A 21,460-nucleotide genomic window follows, 5' to 3' on the forward strand; every position below is an offset into this window, starting at 1 on the left:
GAAAAGCATGCATACTTACAGGTAGATTCATCCTGACTGCAGAGCTAATGCTGCTGCAAGTAGGAAGAACAATGTCAACCCTCCACCTTTTATATGTTTTCAGAATTAGGTGTGGAAGGACTGAATGTTGCAATAAAATTATTTTGTGATTTGTATCCCTGCTGCATTTCACTGAAAATTGTTTCCTGCTGTAACTACTTGATAAACATGTGGGTTGTACTTCTGCAGATTTTGACCCAATAATTATCAGATAAAGCTCCATTTCTTGTAAGAAATTAAATATGCTTTGTAGTAACTTTCTGACATGTACTAATTACTTCTGAAACTTTACATCGAACTTACAATCAGAGATAGCCTTGGCTTTAAGCAAACAAAAAAACCCCTGCTTTCAATTAGTTTGAATAAATAAAAGCCTTTGCACTTTTCAAAATGCACTTTATGTTCTTTGTAACCATAGTACCCATGAAAATACATGCCCTATGTACTACATGGCCACTGAAAACTGTTTTACAAGAATCACAGAATCACAGAGGACCCACAAGAATCATCAGGTCCAGCTCCTGGGCCTGCACAAGAACAATCCCCAGGGGTCCCACCTGAGAACATCGTCCCAACACTCCTTGAGCTCCATCCGGCTTGCTCCTGTGACAACTTTTCAGGGTAGCCTGTTCCAGCTCCCAGAGACCCTCTGGGTGAAGAACCTTTTACTAATATCCAACCTAAACCTCCCCTGACCCAGCTCCAGCCATTCCCTCAGGTCGTGTCACTGATTATGGACAGCAGAGAGAGAGGAGAGCTGTTTCTCCACCGCCCCTTGGGAGGATGTTGAAGAACTCCATCTCCCCTTGGTCTCCTCCAGCTGAACACACCAGATACCCTCGGTTGTTCCTCCCATGGCTTCTCCTTGAGACCGTCTTCATATCCCAATGCCAAGTTTTCAATTTCATTCTGTGAGCAACCCGGCTCTAGGGCATGGAAACTACTTCTCAGCTTCAATCCTGCAGTATGGCTAGGTGTGGGGGTTTATACATAAAAATAAGGCCTAAACGTTGTTGCACGTGCAATATGAAATGGAATACTTGTCTCAGTTTCACTTTTTGAATCTGCAAGCCCGAAGCGGTATTTTTGATACATACAGCTACACCAAACGGGCGTTACCTTCAACAGGCTGCTTTACCAGCAGCAGCGCCGGTGTGGATTTGTGAAGGGCAGACCTCCCTTTCCCTCCCTCACTGCTTCCCCACGAGAAACACCGAGAAAACCCCTGCGCTGCCTGCAAGGAACTCACCCTTTGCTCAAGCAATAAACCATTGTGTTTTGCTGCCGTGAGGCACGGCCTGAGAGGGCCGGAGGGAGCGGGGCTGAGGCGGCGCCGGGCTCTGAGGGGAACAGAAAATGGCGGGAAAGCCCCGCTGAGGCAGCGGGGGAGGAGAGGATCACGGGAGGGCGGAAAAAGGGCGGGAAAGCCCCTCTGAGGCGGCGGCGCCTCAGCGGATCCGGCAGAGCGGCGTTGGCACATTTACGTCATTGCAGCTGGGTTAATTTACAGTTCTTGAGGTAATCTTTACTCACAAGAGGGGTGTTAGGCCTGCTGGTGGTGTGTCCAATCAGAATATCAATTTTGCGTTAAAAAAAAAAAAATCCCTCAGAAGTCAGGTTCTTTCAAAATCTCCAATTTGTCTTAAAATACATGAGGGAATTAAGACACATTTATTAGACTGTGTGCTGGCATTTTAATGGCACTCTCTGTGCTGAGCGGTGACCGCGGGGGTGCAAGATGGGCCCCACAGACTCTGCTCAGGTCACATCCTGGCTGCCTGGGGCGTGAGGGAGGAATCCTCATCTGTGAAGGGCTCGCAGGGACACATTCCCAGTGCCTGCCAGCAGGATCAGGGAAGAGGGCTGCGCCTGTGGCGTCTCAAGGAAAATGCAGTGTCGGGTTGAAAAAGGAGAGGAGAGTCTCTCCAGAAACCCCAGGCAAGGCAGACAGGAACGATTCTTTAAGTGCTGCAATCCTACGGTTGCTTTTCTTTGGAGGTGCTAAAACATTCTTGGGTGCAGTTTTGCTTTGGTTTTCACGTTGACCCTTAGAGTCCCCAGCAGGCTTTTCCTGAAGAGAACGGGCAGCCTTTTCTTTGGAGTAACCCTGGGGCGTTCCCAAGTGGGTAAAGTGTCTCTTGGAGTAACTCCTTTCAAAGAGCAAGGAAAGGGCCCCTGAGGGAGGAGGGCAAGGGAAGATGTGGTGTTTTGCTGACAGAGTGAGTTGCTGAAGTTTTTGATGAAGAAAGTAGGCTCAGGCTTTTTGCTTCACTTTTAACCTAACTGTAATTTGACTCTTTCAAATTTCCAACTTGCACTTAGTTAGAGTATGCTTCTTTTCTCCTGTGTTAAATCTTTATGAAACATTCTTAAATAGCATGTGTGTGCAACTCCAGTCTGTTATTTGCAGCTTGGTTTCTGGGTTGATCAGAATAATAGTGCATCTGTCTGTTTGCAATTGGCCAGATGGCATGACAATGCTTATTTCTAAAATAAACTATTGCAACATGTTGGTAAGATGTTAAAATAAAAATACCTTAGTTATGCTGATCTCTATAAAACCAGATTTTAGTTCACCTGATTTTAAATGGTTAATGTAGAAGATACAGCAAAGTAATAGGCAGTTAATTTATCTTAACTTTCAAGTGTGAGTTATCTTGCTTTAAGAAGTTTGAGCCTGATAAGAACTTTGATCCTGAAAGAAAAAGAAAAACTGATTAGACTGAGAAAATAAGAGAACATTGTAGTGGAAATTTTTCCAACTTAGTTTTGGAAACGTACCAGGAAAAGTCACTTAAAACCTGAACTGCATCATTCTTAACGTATACAGTGAGCACTTGTTTATTTTGGAACACAAAGGTCGTCAGTAGCAGGCTCACCAGGAGCTGGGTAAGCGAGGTAGGAGGGAATTCCTCTGCACAGGGCTTGGATGCACTTTCCAAATGAGCTCAAGCTTTGGAGTCTGTTCCTAGAGACAATGAAGTGAATCTCTCTCGGTGGCAATTGGTAAGGCCCAGGTCCCTGCGCATCAAAGAAATAAAGCCAGAAAACAGCATTTAGGAAAACCAGTGGAATTCAGAGCTTCTACACAATTCTTTGATATGGGGGAAAGGATTATTCCTGGACAATGCAACTTTTGAAGGAACTTTTAGAGCGACTCAGCCCTGCTGAGAAAGTTCTCTTCGGTTCCTGGAGCCTTTTCTCCTGCATGTGTAGGAACAAGGGCTTTTCACCGACAATCTTTTGCCCCACTTTCAACCACCATCCTACCTCGTCTCCTGGAGGTGGTGTAGGAAAGGGTTTGCCAAGCCAAAACCTCTTGCTGGTTGTAGCAATGATGCAGGTGTTCTTTGAAAACACCTTGGTTGCAACATAGCCCTGTTAAACAAAAAACCCCTTTTTGTTGCAAACAATATACAGGGAAAGAGAAGTGCGTTGCTAGAGAGAGGCAGTGGTTAAAAGGCTTCCTACAGTGCAAATAGTCACAGGGAAAGAAAATATTGGTCCTTTCAATTATATTGTTTAAGTAAATGTCATGGAGGCTGACAAGAGACTTTGGTAGAAGGTAAATTGCCTCCTCCAGTAATGCCACGTGTATGGTGTGTTCTCCTGCTTAGCGCAGGTGAAGGAATTTGCTGCTGAAAAGCTAATGCAGCAAACAGTGCACCAGGAACAGCCCCAAGGTTGTGGGAGCATGTTTTTATTTTTAAGCATCTCCTCTGAAATTTGGTGAAGTTTTACAGAATCAAAGAATCAACCAGGTTGAAAAGACCCTTGAGGTCATCGAGTCCAACCTGTGACCTAACACCTCCTTGTCACCAAGACCGTGGCACTGAGTGCCACATCCAATCTTTTCTTAAACCCCTCCAGGGACAGTGACTCCACCAGCTACCTGGGCAGCCCATTCCAATGCCCAGTCATGCTTTCTATGAGGAATTTCTTCCTGTTGTCCAGCCTACACTTCCCCCGAGTCCTCTTATCCTACTGCAAGTTACCTGGGAGTAGAGATCAACCCCACCTCCTTCACCCTTTTAACCTGTAAGGAGTGGTAAGATCTCCCCTGAGCCTCCTCCAGGCTAAACACCCCCAGCTCCCTCCACACAGGGCTTGTATTCCAGACCCTCTGCCAGCCTTGTTGCCCTTCTCTGGACACACTCCAGCATCTCAACCTCCTTCCCTTTTGTGGGAAATGATAGGTATACTTACAGGGAACTTCATTTGGATGGGAGGCCAGGCCAGCTCTGCTGCTAATTGATGTGTACTCTTGCTTTTTATACATAATATCCCCAAGTTAAATCTGAAAATGGGTTTACCTTATTGGCAGGTGCCCTGTGTTCACAGAAGCATGACGAGTTTCCTGGGGAAGTGCTCTGATAAGAGGAGGCTTTGATACCTGCCTGATTGAATTCATGGCATACAGGGAGCTGAGAGAAAGGTGCTCATGGTAAGCTCAGTGCATTGAACAGTCACTTTTAAATGGAAAACAATGATCATCAGAAGCAGAGCAGAGATTCCCAGTAAACTTGCAGTGATGCTTTGTGCCAAGGTGGCAAAGGACTCAGCCTGAAGTTGTGCCTCTGACCAAAAGCACCATTCAAGCCAAGGGGGTGGTAATCTTGATATGTTAAAAATGTTACGTGGGTCCCTAGAGACCACAAGGTTGGTTCTAAATCATAGGAATTGCTGAGTTCTTTTACTGCCCTGACTTTCTGAGCTCATTTAGGATCTGCTTTCTTCTTGTCAGATATGGCCCTTAATCTTCACAGAGTCTCTTCAGGAGAGTAGCACCAAGGGCTGATTTGGGAAAAGGACCTCTAGTAGAGGTAGCAAAACATGTGTGAGGGAGGGGCAGTGACATGGTGCATTTTATATCCCCTGTTATTTAGGAAATATATTTTTATCTTTCTCTGAATTTGATATACAGAGACATGGCTCAGGAGCCTGTGGTAATTTGGATTTGCTTTTTTGCTGTGCCTTTTCCAGGTTCCAGAAGCAGCACTCCCAGAGGAGCTCACTTCCCAACTCCCCAAGTGCTTTGTGTTTGACAGCAGTTCTGCCAGTCTCCACGTGCTGATTGTTCCCTTGGCTGCAGTTCAGGGTGGGTTTTCACACTGAAGCTTCCTCTGCAGTGCCAGACTGGCACGATGGGGACTCAGTCTCTCTGAAATGATTTCTCTGAACACTCTTTTCCTCTGCTATTCATTGTCGAGGACCATTATTGCAGCTGTTCCTGGAAAAGCCAGGGGATCTTTGTTTGGGAAGGGGAGGCCCAATTGTCACTTGTGCTGCTCAGGGCCACACTCTGTCCTTGTGCTCCTGCCTGGTGCCTTGCTGGAGCTCTGTGAGTGCTGAGGAGGTGCAGCAGTCTGCCAGCACTGTGAGCGGAGTGCTCAGCTTTTCATGTTTCACCTCCACTTCATACTTTACTCGAGGTGTCAAATACAGTGAATGAAAGTGGTAAACTACCAAGGGGGAAGATTTATACATCTTCTAATCACACTGATTTGTGGAGGCCAGATGGAGACAGGGTATGTCCAAGATACCAAATACACATCAAAGTCTTATTTTGTGTATTATTTATGCTTAGTAAGAAGGTCCTCTTTTAGCCTCTGGAAATTCCATAAATTGAGCCCTCCTCAAGAAAGGCAAGACAAAACAAGCTGAACAATCCTCCTCCCTCCAGTGTCGCTAGCAACGAGTTGGAAAGCAGTTTTGTTCTTAGCTTCCACCAATCCAAGCCAACTTGGCCATTTCAGAAATGCATCACCCTTGGAACCCTGACCCTCCACATCTTCCCTCAGCCTCTGAGTGCTTGAGCAGTTTGTGTGGCAAATGTACAGCTCAGGCACTTGCCATTAAGCACAGCTTATGTAACTAGTGACAGCAGTAGAGTAGCCAGGAAAAAGGGCAGTTACTGTACAGGGCTTTGCATAAAAGACCCTGTTTTCTTTCAGTATAGGTTTGTCATTTTCAAAGCTCTGCTCAAGGCATTCTGTTTCTACAGTAAATTCTTGTCCCACTGTGCAGCAGCCTCCCATGGGCAAGAAACATTCCAGATTTCACCCTTTCCTCAAATTCCTGCTTAATTTTTACATTTTATGTGTTTTTTCTGCTCCTTGCTGTCTGGCAAGGGTAGAACTGATGAAATTATTTCTGGTTTCATCCTTGAAGCTGGAGCTTGAGGGTTTTCTTTTAACTATGGAACGTGATTCATTCTGTCCTTGAGCCACAATTTTCTAGGCTATGTCACACTGCCTTTATCTAGAGCACGGCATGCCCACCTGAGTGCAAATGGGAGCATGCAGAATTATGTTGGTTTTTAGAGGTGTTGCTTCACTCTTTATCTTTTCTCCCACTACCTGCTGACTCCCTGATAAAGTAAATATTTATGAAAAGTACCTGGAGAAAAGCCCCGTGTGTCCCCCGTGAGAGTTTATTGTAATCATATAATCTCAGCATAACTTGACTGAATCTTCCTTTTACATGTTTAAATTTCTGTTTGTTAATCAGACTTGAACTGAAATGCTGCAGTTTTACTTTTCACTTCATGATCAGGGTTCTCCTGTTTACCTGGTTTTTAGTGGATGACTAGTGGTTTTTAGTGTCAAATAATGGGTCAGACTTTGCTGGCAATTTTATAAGTTAAGAGTAATTCTGTAGCTTTATAATGTAGAAGTAGATGGGGACTGACATTTTTCAATTGCTCTTATTAGCTCAGCAGAAACATGACTCTATTCCTAGCTTGATTTCTGTCCAATTCATACTACTGAACACTGGGAGGATCTTATAGAGAGAATCTGGAATTTGCTATCAGGAAAGAGACATGTTCCTGGCAGCAAAAATGGAAGAAAACTTTCATTTTGTAGGTGCCATTACAGCATTAAGGAAGACAGGGTTTTTGTTTTTTTTGGGGGGGGGGGGGGGGTTGGGTTTTTTTGTATGTCCATGTCTGAACTAAAGGCCTTTGGGAAGAGATGAGTGGGAATCTTGCACTGTCCCAAGGGATCAACAGTTGTGTTTATACTGTGTATGTATCTTTGGAGCACATTTTCATCCATGTCAGTGTTCAACACAATACCCTAGCCAGTCTTTGCTATGCCCTGGAAAATGGAGGGCTTTATAAGAACAACATGGTAAGTTCCACAGAGACTCCTCCTCCCCTAAAAAAGGCAAATTCAATGCTTTACCCTTCTTTCTTTCTGCCTTTTGTGCCACCTGAATCAAGATTCTTAGTGTGAGGCATCTTTCCCCAAACAGGGAAGGAAGGTCTTAACTGTGAATGCCTTGTTTGTAGCATACACACCCTGGGGCTTGTCCAGCTCTTTGTCTGTGTCCTGTGCTGAGAGCTGGCAATTAAAAGAGCATTTGAAGGGCTCAAATGGGGAAGAAGGGAGACAATAAAAATATTCCCATGTAAGTTTCAAGGATGATTGAAGGGTAGAGTAATGAGAAACAAGCCAGAGGTCATCTATGCAAAAGGTTTTTTAATTGAAAGCTTTAGTCAACAAATTATCTGTTTTTAAGTTTCTGAACCATGAAAAACAAAACTCTTGAAAGAAGAGATATCAGGGAAGAACGGTATCAGGGTTGGCTTTGGGCAGCAGCTTTGAAGGCTGGATCTTGGTTCAAGAAATGTAAGATTTTCCGACCTGTCCATTGCCATTGCAGTACTTTAGCTCCACAAGTCTCAAGACGTTAAGTGCAGTGCATGATCGTTGATTGTATTGGGGTACTTAAAAAAAAAAACAAACAAAAAATTACAATTAGTTCAGGGGGAAGATGTTCTTAGGTAATCGATAAGAGCTCATTTTTGTTGCTTGAAGTGGACTAGGTTGTCCATAGCTGCTGCATAAGAAATCATTGAAAAGACAAAGAATCTCTTTGAAGTCATGAAACAACACTGAGTCTATAATACAGAAATGAGAGAACAATGGTGCTTAGAGTGATCCTTTCTATTAGTGTAGGCATTGCAGAGGATATCAGTGTGTAAAATCCTACACGGTAACTTAAGCCACCTCAAACTTCACAGAAAGGGGTAGTAGTGGTATAGATCAGGTCATTTAAGGAGGCTGAGACTCTACCCTTGTTTCTATCCTGAGCTTTGGAGATGTCAAACCCTTTGTGCAACTGTTGAAGCCTTTGGTTTCTGTGCAGCTCAAGGTGGAAGAGCAGCAATTGTGCATTGTTCATTCCCCAAGAGAAACAAATGCCAGGTCACTTAAAGACAGAATTCTTTTTTTTGCACTCACCGTGAACTTCATGGGTCATGTAGGTGGTGAGTCCACTGCACATAGAGAAGACATCTGCTCCATAAGACATGAGGTTGCTGACCAATCCATTGGTCACAAAAGTGATCTCCTTGGCAGGTCTTCCAAAAACGCCAATCAGGTTCTAAAGATCAAAAACCAGCATTCAGCAATCTCTCAGGAGCTGGTTCCCTTCTAGGCCTCTTCCTAGCACTGCAATGATGACTCAGGGCTGGGTGTTTGAGTCCAAACTGCCTTTAGGAACACCCTTTAATCCCCTGGGGGCCTGTGGGACCAGTGGCAAGCCTTGAAGGCAGCTGCAAAAGCAGAGCTTGTTCTAAGAGAGTCAAGCCTTGAGGCGAGCCATGATCTATAGATAAAGCTGAGTCATTTTTCTACGCCTTTACTGATAACACTGCTGGTTTTCTTCTTCTCCCTAATTGTTCTTGTTCTTTAAAGCCTTGGGTCTTTTTAAGGACTCAGTTCTGAATCTTCAGTGGAAGCCAGTGCCTACCAAAGGTGAGTATGGTAAATGCTGATACCATTTTTAAAATGTCTGTGTTAATTTAGTGGGTGGAGCTCATGCTAACATGGTAGTTATTTGCAAACGTTTTGAGAGATGGTTTAAAATTTTCCAGGTTATTGGGGTATTTGTTCTTAATCAACTACACCTAAACCAAAGAAATAAATTTTTTTACCATGCAAGTAGTGGAAGATTATAAAGGTTACCTTACCACATATCTACATTTTTGGGTCATAAGAGAGTATTAAAAAGAGATCAGTATAAAAACTCATTGAAAGCTATGTGAAAATTACCCAGGATGTCTACAACATTAATTAAAAATGTGAAATCTTTACCTTAAAGAGCTTATTCTTATTTTTGAACCTTTTAAAATAAAATGTAATTCAAAATAAATTGAACTATGTAATTAACAGTGTGATAGAAATCACTTCTAAACACCTAATGGTTTAAAAGGCTTTGAAAATAGCAGGCTTCCACATCTGCTTATTTTCAAATACTGAGCAACATTCCAAGTGACTCCTCCATTAAATTCTTACCCTCCTCTCTGCAGCCACTCTGACAAGTACAGCAAAAGTAGGCATCTCACTCCTGTTCATGGTGGAAATGTAGCACGTTCTCTCTGGCATCACTTTTGTTACAATGATACCCTGTAAAATTAAATTATTCAGCACTCACAATTCAGTTTTTTGTCAGCTGTTTAACATTTGAATAAAGTTTGGATTGAAACGATAGGAAATGCTGCGAATGTCTACCCAATATGGTAGACACAAATTCAGTATAAAGGCAGCTATCCCAGTCACTGGGCCAGCTAGATGAGCAGCCAGTCTCATTCTATACTTTTTGAACAAGCCCCCCCCGTGCCACTCACTGTGTTGTAGTTCCAGATGGTTTTCCAGGACAAATGGTTGCTCTTTTGCTCCATAATTGCCTTCTGTGTTTGGCTATTGATGCTTATGCTTTGTGAGACACCAGAGATGGAGATATGAGAGTCTCCGCCAGAGATGGAGATGTGGGAATCTCCATCAGTGATGATTTGTTGGTTGTTATCTGACTGCTGAGATAAGAAAACCACATTAAATATTTTCAGACTGTGCAAGTAGGTAGGTCTCACAACATATATTTACAAAAAATCCCTGCAAGAAAAGAATAAGTGCTCTGATCTAGGGAGGGATGGCAGTAGAGATGTATTTTCAAAGGAGGGAGAGGTATTTAAAATAGCAAACAAAGAAAAAGGCTGTGGCATTCAGCAGAGGCCATAAGAATAGATTTCATAGATTCAGTCAATCATTGCTGCATCTGACAGCTGCCATCTGGAGCCTTTAGAGGTTGATGCATGCAAGAGCACTGCCCAGATAAAATCCACACTCAAGAGCTTGGAAGGAAAGCTCTGCTCACTCATTGCTGTCTTCCAGCATCTGAACTCTTAAGCAGGATCCTCTCAAAAGAGGAGATTTGAGGCCAGCAGGGCATCGGGGTTGACTTTGGCAAGCCCAAGTACCCACCCCATTTGGTTCAAGAAATCTAAGGGCTAAGGATTTCTCACCGGGAAATCGCCATTCCAGCTGCCGTTCCAGATGCCACTGCCATTCCAATTGCTGTTGCCATTCCAAATACCATTCCAGTTGCCATTGCCATTCCAATTGCCATTCCAGTTGTTATTGCCATTCCAATTGCCATTCCAGATGTTATTGCCATTCCAGTTGCCATTCCAGTTGCCATTGCCAATGCCATTCCAATTGTTGTTCCAGATATTGTCGCCAATGCCATTCCAATTGTTGTTCCATTGGCCATTGCCATTCCAATTATTGTTCCAGTTGTTGTTCCAGTTACCATTCCAGTTGTTCTCCCAGTTGCCATTCCAATTGCCATTCCAATTGTTGTTCCAGTTGCCATTGCCAATGCCATTCCAAATGCCATTCCAGTTGCCATTGCCGTTGCCGTTCCAAATGCCATTCCACTTGCCATTGCCAATGCCATTCCAATTGTTGTTCCAATTGTTGTTCCAATTGTTGTTCCAGTTGCCATTGCCAATGCCATTCCAAATGCCATTCCAGTTGCCATTGCCGTTGCCGTTCCATTGGCCATTCCAGTTACCATTGCCATTCCAATTGCCATTGCTATTGCAGTATGTCAGCTCTACAACTCTCAGGACATCGAGGGTAATGCATGATCCCAGATTCACCTGGGGACCTTGGAAAGCTGGAAAACAAAAGAAAAACCCCCTGAGCTGATGCCTAAGGCCTTGGTTGATGTTCTGCAGGAGGGCTTCTTTATGTTTTGAGGTGGAAGAGCAGCAATTGTGCCTCAGACATGCCCCAAGGTGAAAACAGGCCAGGTCAGTAACACTTAGTGTTCCCATGCTTACATTCACTGTGAACTTCGGTAGCCATGTAGGTGGTGAGTCCGCTGCACATAGCCGTGATCTCTGTTCCATAGGAGTAGAGGTTGTTGACCAGTCCGTTGGTGACAAAGGTGATCCTCTTGGTATGTCTTCCAAAAATGCCAAGCAGTTTCTAAACACCAAAAACCAGCAGTCAGCAAGCTCATTGCTGGGAGCTGGTTCCTGTTAGAGCAATTCCTAGCTCTGGGAGGAGGACTCTGGACTTGTGTTTGATTCCCAACTGCCTTTAGGGACACCTTCTAATCCCCGGTGGGGCCTGTGGGACCACTGGGAAGCCCTGAAGGTAGCTTCAAAGGCCGAGCTTGTTCTAAAGGAGTCAAGGTGTAGGGAACCTGAGGGGAAGTGGCAGCACAAGAAAAGCACTGAATGGCTCTGCAAAGCACAGGTTTGCCCAGTGAGCTGCAGAGGCCAACATCCACAGAGAAAGTGGAGGAGGGAATAATGCCACCCCTTTCTCATTTCGGCAAAGCATTCCTAAAACAAAATACTCATCTACATTTCTGTTATGGGAAGAGAAAGTCAGCTGCTAGTGATTACTTGAACTTTTCCAGAAAGAAGAAGCACATGAAGAAATGGACCGATGATCCCCAGGACCAGGAGCCTGCTACTCCTCCTGAATCTTACCCTGCTTTCTTCTGCCAGGCGGGCCAGGTTATCAAAGCGGGGCATCTCGCTTCTGTTCATGATGGAAATGTAGCAGGCGTTCTGTTGCGTGACTTTGGTTGCAATGACGCCCTGGGAAATGAAATTATTCAGCACTCACATTTCTGTTTTTTCCCACTGTTAATGTTGGGATAAAGTCAGCATGGAAACCATAATGACTGCTGAGTGTAAATGCCCCAAACAGTGGACTCCAAACATACAGAATATAGGAACAATTGCCATCCCTGGGCCAGCTGTAGGAACAGCCAGACTCCTTGGATGCTTTTGAAGGAGTCCCTGTCCCTGCCACTCACCGTGTTGTAGTTCCAGATGGTTTTCCAGGACCCACTGATGTTCCTTTGCTCAATGACGGCCACACGCCATTGCCTGTTGATTGTCACAATCTGGGACTGGCCCCCAATGATGACTTGAGTGTGGTTGAAGATGCCACTGGGAATCTGCTGAGTCTGAAAAGCCAAAGAAAGATGTTTGAAGACCTTTGAAAGCAGACTGTGATGTCTGCAGGTTTTCTGAAAAATCCCTGCCACAATGGAAGAAGTGCTGCCCTCTGGAGACTGCCTGCCCTGCACTCTGTCTTTTCCAAAGGACCCAGAATAAGGGCTGTGACAGTGGGCAGAGGCTGTAAGAATTCTTTTCATGGATTCTGTGAATCCTTGCTGCATCTGACAGCTGCCATCTGGTGTCTTTAGAGGCTGATGCATGCTGGAGCACTGGCCAGAGAAAACCCACGCTCTAGGGCTTGGATGGAAACCACTGCTCTCCCATTGCCCTTTAAGGCCATCTGAACCTTCCAGCAGGAAGCTGTCAATGAGGAGATGCCAGGCAAGAGGGGCATCAGGGTTGGCATTGGGCAGCAGCTCGGGATCCCCCCCATTTGGTTCAAGAAAGCAAAGGGCTAAGGTTTTCTCACCGGGAAATTGACACTGCCATTGCCAATGCAGTACTTCAGGTCCACAACTCTCAGGACATCGAGGGTAATGCATGATCCCAGATTCAACTGGGGTCCTTGGAAAGCTGGAAAAGAAAAGACAAAACCCCATGAGCTGATGTCTAAGACCTTAGCTGATGTTCTACAGAAAAGTGGTGGTGTCGCTAAGAGCCAACCAGGTTCAGCAGAATTGCTGCTCTGGGAATGTTTGAGCCATGCAAGGGACAGATTCTCTTGGAGTCCCCAGTGAGCACTGGCTCTGTGGCTCAGCCTGGAATGCTCTCAAAGACCTCTTGTACACCCATGGGGAGTCCCTGCGCAGATATTGGGGCACATTGTCCGGAGCATCCCAATGGCTGAGCATGGCATGGGAAGGCTGCTGCCAGTTCATGGGCCCAGTCACATGGGCTGTGATGTTCTGGAAGAATCCTACCATTTGTGGGTCATTTTAGCTCTGGGAGATGGGATCATTGTGTGAGGGGAAAAACCTCCAGGGATCAGGGGAACTTGGCTCAGTGTTGTGAAGCACAAGGCTTTGGTGGCTACCTGAGTCAACTCATTAGCAAGCTCTGACCTGAAGGACAGTGGTTCCTGGAACAACACTTCTTGACTGGCTATATCAGGACAGTGCAGGGTGAGTATAAACATTCTGGGCCCAAATTTAAGCCACATTAAGGTTGCTGGAGAGGTACTCTATGGCTTTGGATTGGGTCATTTCTGGGGGCTGTCATCCCACCCTCTTCCTGTCTCCATCTGCCGATGGGCCGAACCCTTTGTGCAACTGCTGCAGCCCTTGGTTTCTGTGGGTTTTGATGTGGAAGAGCAGCAATTGTGCCTCAGACATGACCCAAGGTGAAAACATGCCAGGTGAGTAACACTCAGAATTCTCATGCTTGCACTCACTGTTAACTTCGTAAGCCAGGTAGGTGGTGAGTCCGCTGCACATAGCCGTGATGTCTATTCCATAGGAGTTGAGGTTGTTGACCAGTCCATTGGTGACAAAGGTGATCCTCTTGGTTGGTCTTCCAAAAGCACCGATCAGGTTCTAAACATCAAAAATCAGCATTCAGCAAGCTCAGTGCACAGAGGTGGTTCCTGCTAGGCCTTTTCCTCTGCAATGTTGATCGAGGGCTTGCTGATTGATTCCCAACTGCTTTTCAGGAGATCGTTTAATTCCCTGGGGGGCCTGTGGGATCACTAGCAAGCTCTGAAGGGACCTCCAATGGCAGAGCTCATTCTAAGGGAGTCAAGATGAATGGAACTTGAGGGGAAATGGCAGCACAAAGAAAGCACTGGAGGCCTCCACAGAGAACCGGTTTGCCTGCCAAGCTGCATCACTAAACATCCTCCTGGAACGTGGGGGAGAGAATAATGCCACCCCTTTCTTTTGGAAAGCATTCCTACAACAAATTCCTAGTCAGCATGACTGTTGAGAGAAAGGAAACACTACCACAAGATTCAACCTGATCCTGCCCAGAAAGAAGAAGCACATGGAAAAATGGACCGATGATGCCCAGGAACCTGATAGACCTTTGGAATCTTACCCTGCTCTCTTGTGCCAGGTGGGCCAGGTTATCAAAGCGGGGCATCTCACTTCTGTTCATGATGGAAATGTAGCAGGTGTTCTGTTGAGTGACTTTGGTTGCAATGACACCCTGTAAAAGAAAAGTATTCTGCACTCACAATTCAGTTTCTTCCAAGTATTAATGGCTGCATGAAGTCTGTAACATAACTAATGCTGTGTTTCACTGCCCCACATTGCAGACTCCCAACGTTCAGTATAAAGGAACAATCATCATCCCAGGGTCAGCTGTAAGAGCAGCCAGATACCATGTATATTTTGAATGAGCCCCGGTCCTGCCACTCACCGTGTTGTAGTTCCAGATGGTTTTCCAGGACCCGCTGAAGCTCCTCTGCTCAATGACGGCCACACGCCATTGCCTGTTGATGGTCACAATTTGAGACTGGCCACCAATGATGACTTGTGTGTTGTTGAAGATGCCACTGGGAATCTGCTGAGACTGAAAAGCCAAGAGAAAGAAGATATTCACCTTTGAAGTGAGACAGTGGTGTCCCCAAATTTTCTGAAAAATTCGTGATACAATGGAAGAAATACTAGCCCCTGGGATGTGCCCTCAGTCTTTTCCAAAGGACCCAGTATGGAGGCTGTGGCAGTGGGCAGAGGTTGTAAGAATTCTTTTCCTGAATTCAGTGAATCCTTGCTGCATCTGACAGCTGCCATCTGGTGCCTTTAGAGGTTGACCCATGCTAGGGCAATGGCCAGAGTAAATCCACCTTCAAGGGCTTAGATGGAAACCTCTGCTAACTCATTGCTCTCTTCCAGCATCTGCACGCTCACAATAGCAGAGATGCCAGGCAAGAATGGCATCAGTGTTGGCTTTTGGGCAGCCAGTCGGGTTCCCCCCATTTGGTTCAAGAAAGCTAATGGCTAAGGTTTACTCACCGGGAAATTTCCATTCCAATTGCCATTCCAGTTGCCATTGCCATTCCAATTGCCATTCCAGTTGCCATTCCAGTTGTTGTTCCAGTTGCCATTCCAGTTGTTATTGCCATTCCAATTGTTGTTCCAGTTGCCATTCCAATTGTTATTGCCATTCCAGTTGCCATTCCAGTTGTTATTGCCATTCCAATTGTTGTTCCAGTTGCCATTCCATTGGCCATTGCCATTCCAGATGTTGTTCCAGTTGTTGTTCCAGTTGTTGTTGCCGATACCATTCCAGTGGTTGTTCCAGTTGTTGTTGCCAATGCCATTCCAATTGTTGTCCCAGTTGCCGTTCCAATTGTTGTTCCAGTTACCGTTGCCAATGCCATTCCAAATGCCATTCCAGTTGTCATTGCCATTGCCGTTCCATTGGCCATTCCAGTTGCCATTGCCGTTCCAATTGCCATTGCTATTGCAGTATGTCAGCTCTACAACTCTCAGGACATCGAGGGTAATGCATGATCCCAGATTCACCTGGGGACCTTGGAAAGCTGGAAAACAAAAGACAAGACCCCATGAGCTGATGCCTAAGGCCTTGGCTGATGTTCTGCAGGAGGGCTTCCTTATTTTCAGGTGGAAGAGCAGCATCTGTGCCTGAGTCACACCCCAAGGGAAATCAAGGCCATGCAGTAACACTTAGTGTTCCCATGCTTACATTCACTGTGAACTTCGGTAGCCATGTAGGTGGTGAGTCCGCTGCACATAGCCGTGATCTCTGTTCCATAGGAGTAGAGGTTGTTGACCAGTCCGTTGGTGACAAAGGTGATCCTCTTGGTATGTCTTCCAAAAATGCCAAGCAGTTTCTAAACACCAAAAACCAGCAGTCAGCAAGCTCATTGCTGGGAGCTGGTTCCTGCTAGGGCTATTCCTAGCTCTGGGAGGAGGACTCTGGACTTGTGTTTGATTCCCAACTGCCTTTAGGGACACCTTCTAATCCCCGGTGGGGCCTGTGGGACCACTGGGAAGCCCTGAAGGTAGCTTCAAAGGCCGAGCTTGTTCTAAAGGAGTCAAGGTGTAGGGAACCTGAGGGAAAGTGACAGCGCAACAACAGCACTGAAGGGCTCTGCAAAGCACAGGTTTGCCCAGTGAGCTGCAGAGGCAAACAGCTCAGAGAAAGTGGAGGAGGGAATGATGCCATCCCTTTCTCATTTTGGCAAAGCATTCCTAAAACAAAATACTCATCTGCATTTCTGTTAAGAGAAAGGAAATTCAGCTGCTAGTGATTACTTGAACTTTTCCAGAAGGAAGAAGCATATGAAGAAATGGACCGATGATCCCCAGGACCAGGAGCCTGCTACTCCTCCTGAATCTTACCCTGCTCTCTTCTGCCAGGCGGGCCAGGTTATCAAAGCGGGGCATCTCGCTTCTGTTCATGATGGAAATGTAGCAGGCATTCTGTTGCGTGACTTTGGTTGCAATGACGCCCTGGGAAATGAAATTATTCCGCACTCACATTTCTGGTTTTTCCCACTGTTAATGTTGGGATAAAGTTAGCATGGAAAGCTTAATGACTGCTTAATGAAAATCCCCCAAACTGTGTACTCCAAACATAGAGAATTAAGGAACAATTGCCATCCCTGGGCCAGCTGTAGGAACAGCCAGACTCCATGGATGCTTTTTGAAGGAGGCCCTGTCCCTGCCACTCACCGTGTTGTAGTTCCAGATGGTTTTCCAGGACCCGCTGATGTTCCTTTGCTCAATGACAGCCACACGCCATTGCCTGTTGATGGTCACAATTTGGGACTGGCCACCAATGATGACTTGAGTGTGGTTGAAGATGCCACTGGGAATCTGCTGAGTCTGAAAAGCCAAGAAAATGAAGAAGTTTCACCTTTGTAGGGAGACTGTGATGTCTGCAGGTTTTCTGAAAAATCCCTGCCACAATGGAAGATGTGCTACCCTCTGGAGACTGCCTGCCCTGCACTCAGTGTTTTCCAAAGGACCCAGAATAAGGGCTGTCACAGTGGGCAGAGGCTGTAAGAATTCTTTTCATGGATTCAGTGAATCCTTGCTGCATCTGACAGCTGCCAGCTGGTGTCTTTAGAGGCTGATGCATGCTGGAGCACTGGCCAGAGAAAACCCACGCTCTAGGGCTTGGATGGAAACCACTGCTCTCCCATTGCCCTTTAAGGCCATCTGAAGCTTCCAGCAGGAAGCTGTCAATGAGGAGATGCCAGGCAAGAAGGGCATCCGGGTTGGCATTGGGCAGCACTGCGGGATCCCCCCCATTTGGTTCAAGAAAGCAAAGGGCTAAGGTTTTCTCACCGGGAAATTGATACTGCCATTGCCAATGCAGTACTTCAAGTCCACAACTCTCAGGACATCAAGGGTAATGCATGATCCCAGATTCAGCTGGGGTCCTTGGAAAGCTGGAAAAGAAAAGACAAAACCCCATGAGCTGATGCCTGAGATCTTGCCTGACCTTCTACAGGATGGTGGTGGTGTCACGAAGACCCAACCAGGTTCAGCAGAATTGCTGCTCTGGGAATGTTTGAGCTGTGCAAGGGACAGATTCTCTGGGATTCCCCTAAGAGCACTGGCTCTGTGGCTCAGCCTGGAATGCTCTCAAAGACCTGCTCCTGAACACCCATGGGGATGTCCTGTGCAGAAATCGGGACTCTATTGCACTTTGTCTTGAGTCCCAATGGCTGAGTATAGCATGGGAAGGCAGCTGCCAGTTCATGGGCCCAGTCACATGGGCTGTGATGTTCTAGAAGAATCCTACCATGTGTAGGTCATTTTAGCCCTGGGAGATGGGATCATTGTGGGAGGGGAGAACCTCCAGGGATCAGGGGAACTTGGCTCAGTGTTGTGAAGCACAGGCTTTGGTGGCTGCCTGAGTCAACTCATTAGCAAACCCTGACCTGAAGGACAGTGGTTCCTGGAACAACCCTTCTTCTTGACTGGCTATATCAGGACAGTGCAGGGTGAGTATAAACATTCTGGGCCCAAATTTAAGCCACATTAAGGTTGCTGGAGAGGTACTGTAAGGCTTTGGTTTGGGCCATTTCTGGGGGCTGTCATCCCACCCTCTTCCTGTCTCCATCTGCCGAGGTGCCGAACCCTTTGTGCAACTGCTGCAGCCCTTGGTTTCTGTGGGTTTGGAGGTGGAAGAGCAGCAGTTGTGCCTCAGACATGACCCAAGGTGAAAACATGCCAGGTGAGTAACACTCAGAATTCTCATGCTTGCACTCACTGTTAACTTCGTAAGCCAGGTAGGTGGTGAGCCCGCTGCACATAGCCGTGATGTCTATTCCATAGGAGTTGAGGTTGTTGACCAGTCCATTGGTGACAAAGGTGATCCTCTTGGTATGTCTTCCAAAAGCACCGATCAGGTTCTAAACATGAAAAAACAACATTCAGCAAGCTCAGTGCACAGAGGTGGTTCCTGCTAGGCCTTTTTTTCTGCCATGATGATTGAAGGCTTGCAGATTGAATCCCAACTGATTTTCAGGAGGGATTTTAATTCCCGGGGGGGGCCTGTGGGATCACTAGCAAGCCTTGAAGGGACCTCCAAAGGCAGAGCTCATTCTAAGGGAGTCAAGATGAATGGAACTTGAGGGGAAATGGCAGCACAAAGAAAGCACTGGATGGCTCCACAGAGAACCGGTTTGCCCAGTGAGCTGCTCAGCTCAGCATCGTCCTGGAAAGTGGCGGAGGGAATAATGCCACACCTTTCTTTTGGAAAAGCATTCCTATAACAAATTCTTAATCAGCATGACTGTTGAGAGAAAGGAAACTCTACCACAAGACTCCACCTGATCCTTCCCAGAAAGAAGAAGCACATGGAGAAATGGACCGATGATGCCCAGGAATCTGCTAGACCTTTGGAATCTTACCCTGCTCTCTTCTGCCAGGTGGGCCAGGTTATCAAAGCGGGGCATCTCGCTTCTGTTCATGATGGAAATATAGCAGGCGTTCTGTTGAGTGACTTTGGTTGCAATCACACCCTGTAAAAGAAAAGTATTCCACACTCACAATTCAGTTTCTTCCAAGTATTAATGGTGGCATAAAGGTAGGATCAAAACCATAACGAATGTTGTGTTTCACTGCCCCACATTGCAGACTCCAAACGTTCAGAATAAAGATAAATGGGTCATCCCTGCGTCAGCTGTGCAAGCAGCCAGATACCATGCATACTTTTTGAGGGAACTCCTGTCCTGCTGCTCACCGTGTTGTAGTTCCAGATGGTTTTCCAGGACCCGCTGAAGCTCCTCTGCTCAATGACGGCCACACGCCATTGCCTGTTGATGGTCACAATTTGGGACTGGCCACCAATGATGACTTGTGTGTTGTTGAAGATGCCACTGGGAATCTGCTGAGACTGAAAAGCCAACGGAAAGAAGAGGTTTCAGCTTCAAAGGGAGACAGTGATTTCCCCAAATTTTCAGAAAAATTCGTGATACAATGGAAGAAGTACTAGACCCTGGGAAGTGGCCTCAGTCTTTTCCAAAGGACCCAGTATTGTGGCTGTGGCAGTGGGCAGAGGTTGTAAGAATTCTTTTCATGAATTCAGTGAATCCTTGCTGCATCTGACAGCTGCCACCTGGTGCCTTTAGAGGTTGACCCATGCTAGGGCAATGGCCAGAGTAAATCCACCTTCAAGGGCTTAGATGGAAACCTCTGCTAACTCATTGCTCTCTTCCAGGGTCTCCACCCTCGCAATAGAGGAGATGCCAGGCAAGAATGGCATCAGTGTTGGCTTTTGTGCATCAGTTCAGGTTCCCCCCATTTGGTTCAAGAAAAGTAATGGCTAAGGTTTACTCACCGGGAAATTTCCATTCCAATTGCCATTCCAATTGTTGTTCCAGTTGCCATTCCAGTTGTTATTGCCATTCCAGTTGCCATTCCAGTTGTTATTGCCATTCCAGTTGTTGTTCCAGTTGCCATTCCATTGGCCATTGCCATTCCAGATGTTGTTCCAGTTGTTGTTCCAGTTGTTGTTGCCGATGCCATTCCAGTTGTTGTTCCAGTTGCCATTGCCAATGCCATTCCAATTGTTGTCCCAGTTGCCGTTCCAATTGTTGTTCCAGTTGCCATTGCCAATGCCATTCCAAATGCCATTCCAGTTGCCATTACCGTTGCCGTTCCATTGGCCATTCCAGTTACCATTGCCGTTCCAATTGCCATTGCTATTGCAGTATGTCAGCTCTACAACTCTCAGGACATCGAGGGTAATGCATGATCCCAGATTCACCTGGGGACCTTGGAAAGCTGGAAAAGAAAAAATGATACCTCATGACATAATGCTTAAGGCACTCTGCGGGTCTATTTCTTTGGGATGTGAGGTGGAAGAGCAGCATCTGTGCCTGAGTCACACCCCAAGGGAAATCAAGGCCAGGTCAGTAACACTTAGTGTTCCCATTCTTACATTCACTGTGAACTTCGGTAGCCAGGTAGGTGGTGAGTCCGCTGCACATAGCCGTGATCTCTGTTCCATAGGAGTAGAGGTTGTTGACCAGTCCGTTGGTGACAAAGGTGATCGTCTTGGTATGTCTTCCAAAAATGCCAAGCAGTTTCTAAACACCAAAAACCAGTAGTCAGCAAGCTCATTGCTGGGAGCTGGTTCCTGCTAGGGCTATTCCTAGCTCTGGGAGGACTCTGGACTTGTGTTTGATTCCCAACTGCCTTTAGGGACACCTTCTAATCCCCGGTGGGGCCTGTGGGACCACTGGGAAGCCTTGAAGGTAGCTTCAAAGGCCAAGCTTGTTCTAAAGGAGTCAAGGTGTCGGGAACCTGAGGGGAAGTGGCAGCGCAACAACAGCACTGAAGGGCTCTGCAAAGCACAGGTTTTCCCAGGGAGCTGCAGAGGCCAACAGCCTCAGAGAAAGTGGGGGAGGGAATGATGCCACCCCTTTCTCATTTTGACGAAGAAATCCTAAAACAAAATACTCATCTACACATCAGATAAGGGAATGGAAAGTCAGCTGCTAGTGACTACTTGAACTTTTCCAGAAAGAAGAAGCACATGAAGAAATGGACCAATGATCCCCAGGACCAGGAGCCTGCTACTCCTGAATCTTACCCTGCTTTCTTCTGCCAGGCGGGCCAGGTTATCAAAGCGGGGCATCTCGCTTCTGTTCATGATGGAAATGTAGCAGGCATTCTGTTGCGTGACTTTGGTTGCAATGACGCCCTGGGAAATGAAATTATTCAG

General features: G+C 46.2%; 2 protein-coding genes across 7 annotated transcripts in view; one reads left to right on the forward strand and one right to left on the reverse strand.

Annotated features, from left to right (window-relative positions):
* Positions 1-1,400: 1,400 nt before the first annotated feature.
* LOC135291845 (gastrokine-2-like) overlaps positions 1,401-21,460 on the forward strand; it is a 54,610-nt gene continuing 34,550 nt past the window's right edge. For all 5 annotated transcript variants that reach the window (XR_010354516.1, XR_010354515.1, XR_010354518.1 and 2 more), the window contains exons 1-3: positions 1,401-1,557; positions 4,364-4,483; positions 5,023-5,137. The gene's annotated coding sequence lies outside the window, so the exon portion shown is untranslated. The remainder of the gene's footprint in view (positions 1,558-4,363; positions 4,484-5,022; positions 5,138-21,460) is intronic.
* Positions 7,504-21,434, reverse strand: LOC135291843 (protein PF3D7_1417600-like). Of its 2 annotated transcripts, none has more exons than XM_064406099.1 (23): positions 21,329-21,434; positions 20,675-20,822; positions 20,072-20,517; positions 19,475-19,627; positions 19,143-19,253; positions 18,500-18,641; positions 17,569-17,672; positions 16,951-17,103; positions 16,618-16,728; positions 15,959-16,106; positions 15,265-15,794; positions 14,669-14,821; positions 14,345-14,455; positions 13,704-13,845; positions 12,783-12,886; positions 12,166-12,318; positions 11,834-11,944; positions 11,174-11,321; positions 10,352-11,007; positions 9,677-9,859; positions 9,345-9,455; positions 8,289-8,430; positions 7,504-7,771 (listed from the first exon to the last, which is right to left on the reverse strand). In XM_064406099.1, the coding sequence occupies exons 1-23, from the start codon at positions 21,386-21,388 to the stop codon at positions 7,665-7,667; spliced, it is 4,227 nt and encodes a 1,408-aa protein (XP_064262169.1). In that variant the 5' UTR covers positions 21,389-21,434; the 3' UTR covers positions 7,504-7,664. The 2 variants fall into 2 exon arrangements, with proteins under 2 accessions (XP_064262169.1, XP_064262168.1); XM_064406098.1 differs by having other exon boundaries at positions 9,677-9,862.

This window comes from Passer domesticus, unplaced genomic scaffold, assembly GCF_036417665.1.
Source record: "Passer domesticus isolate bPasDom1 unplaced genomic scaffold, bPasDom1.hap1 HAP1_SCAFFOLD_131, whole genome shotgun sequence".
NCBI classification, from domain to species: Eukaryota; Metazoa; Chordata; class Aves; order Passeriformes; family Passeridae; genus Passer; species Passer domesticus.

Bases quoted from the DNA above. Each gene is read 5' to 3' on its own strand.
- LOC135291843 (XM_064406098.1), bottom strand. From the start codon at position 21,388: ATGAACAGAAGCGAGATGCCCCGCTTTGATAACCTGGCCCGCCTGGCA. The intron at 20,823-21,328 runs GTAAGATTCAGG...TTTGGTGTTTAG, and splicing joins GCCTGGCAGAAGAAAGCAGG to AAACTGCTTGGCATTTTTGG. The intron at 7,772-8,288 runs GTGAGTGCAAAA...TTTTTTTTTAAG, and splicing joins CATGACCCATGAAGTTCACG to TACCCCAATACAATCAACGA.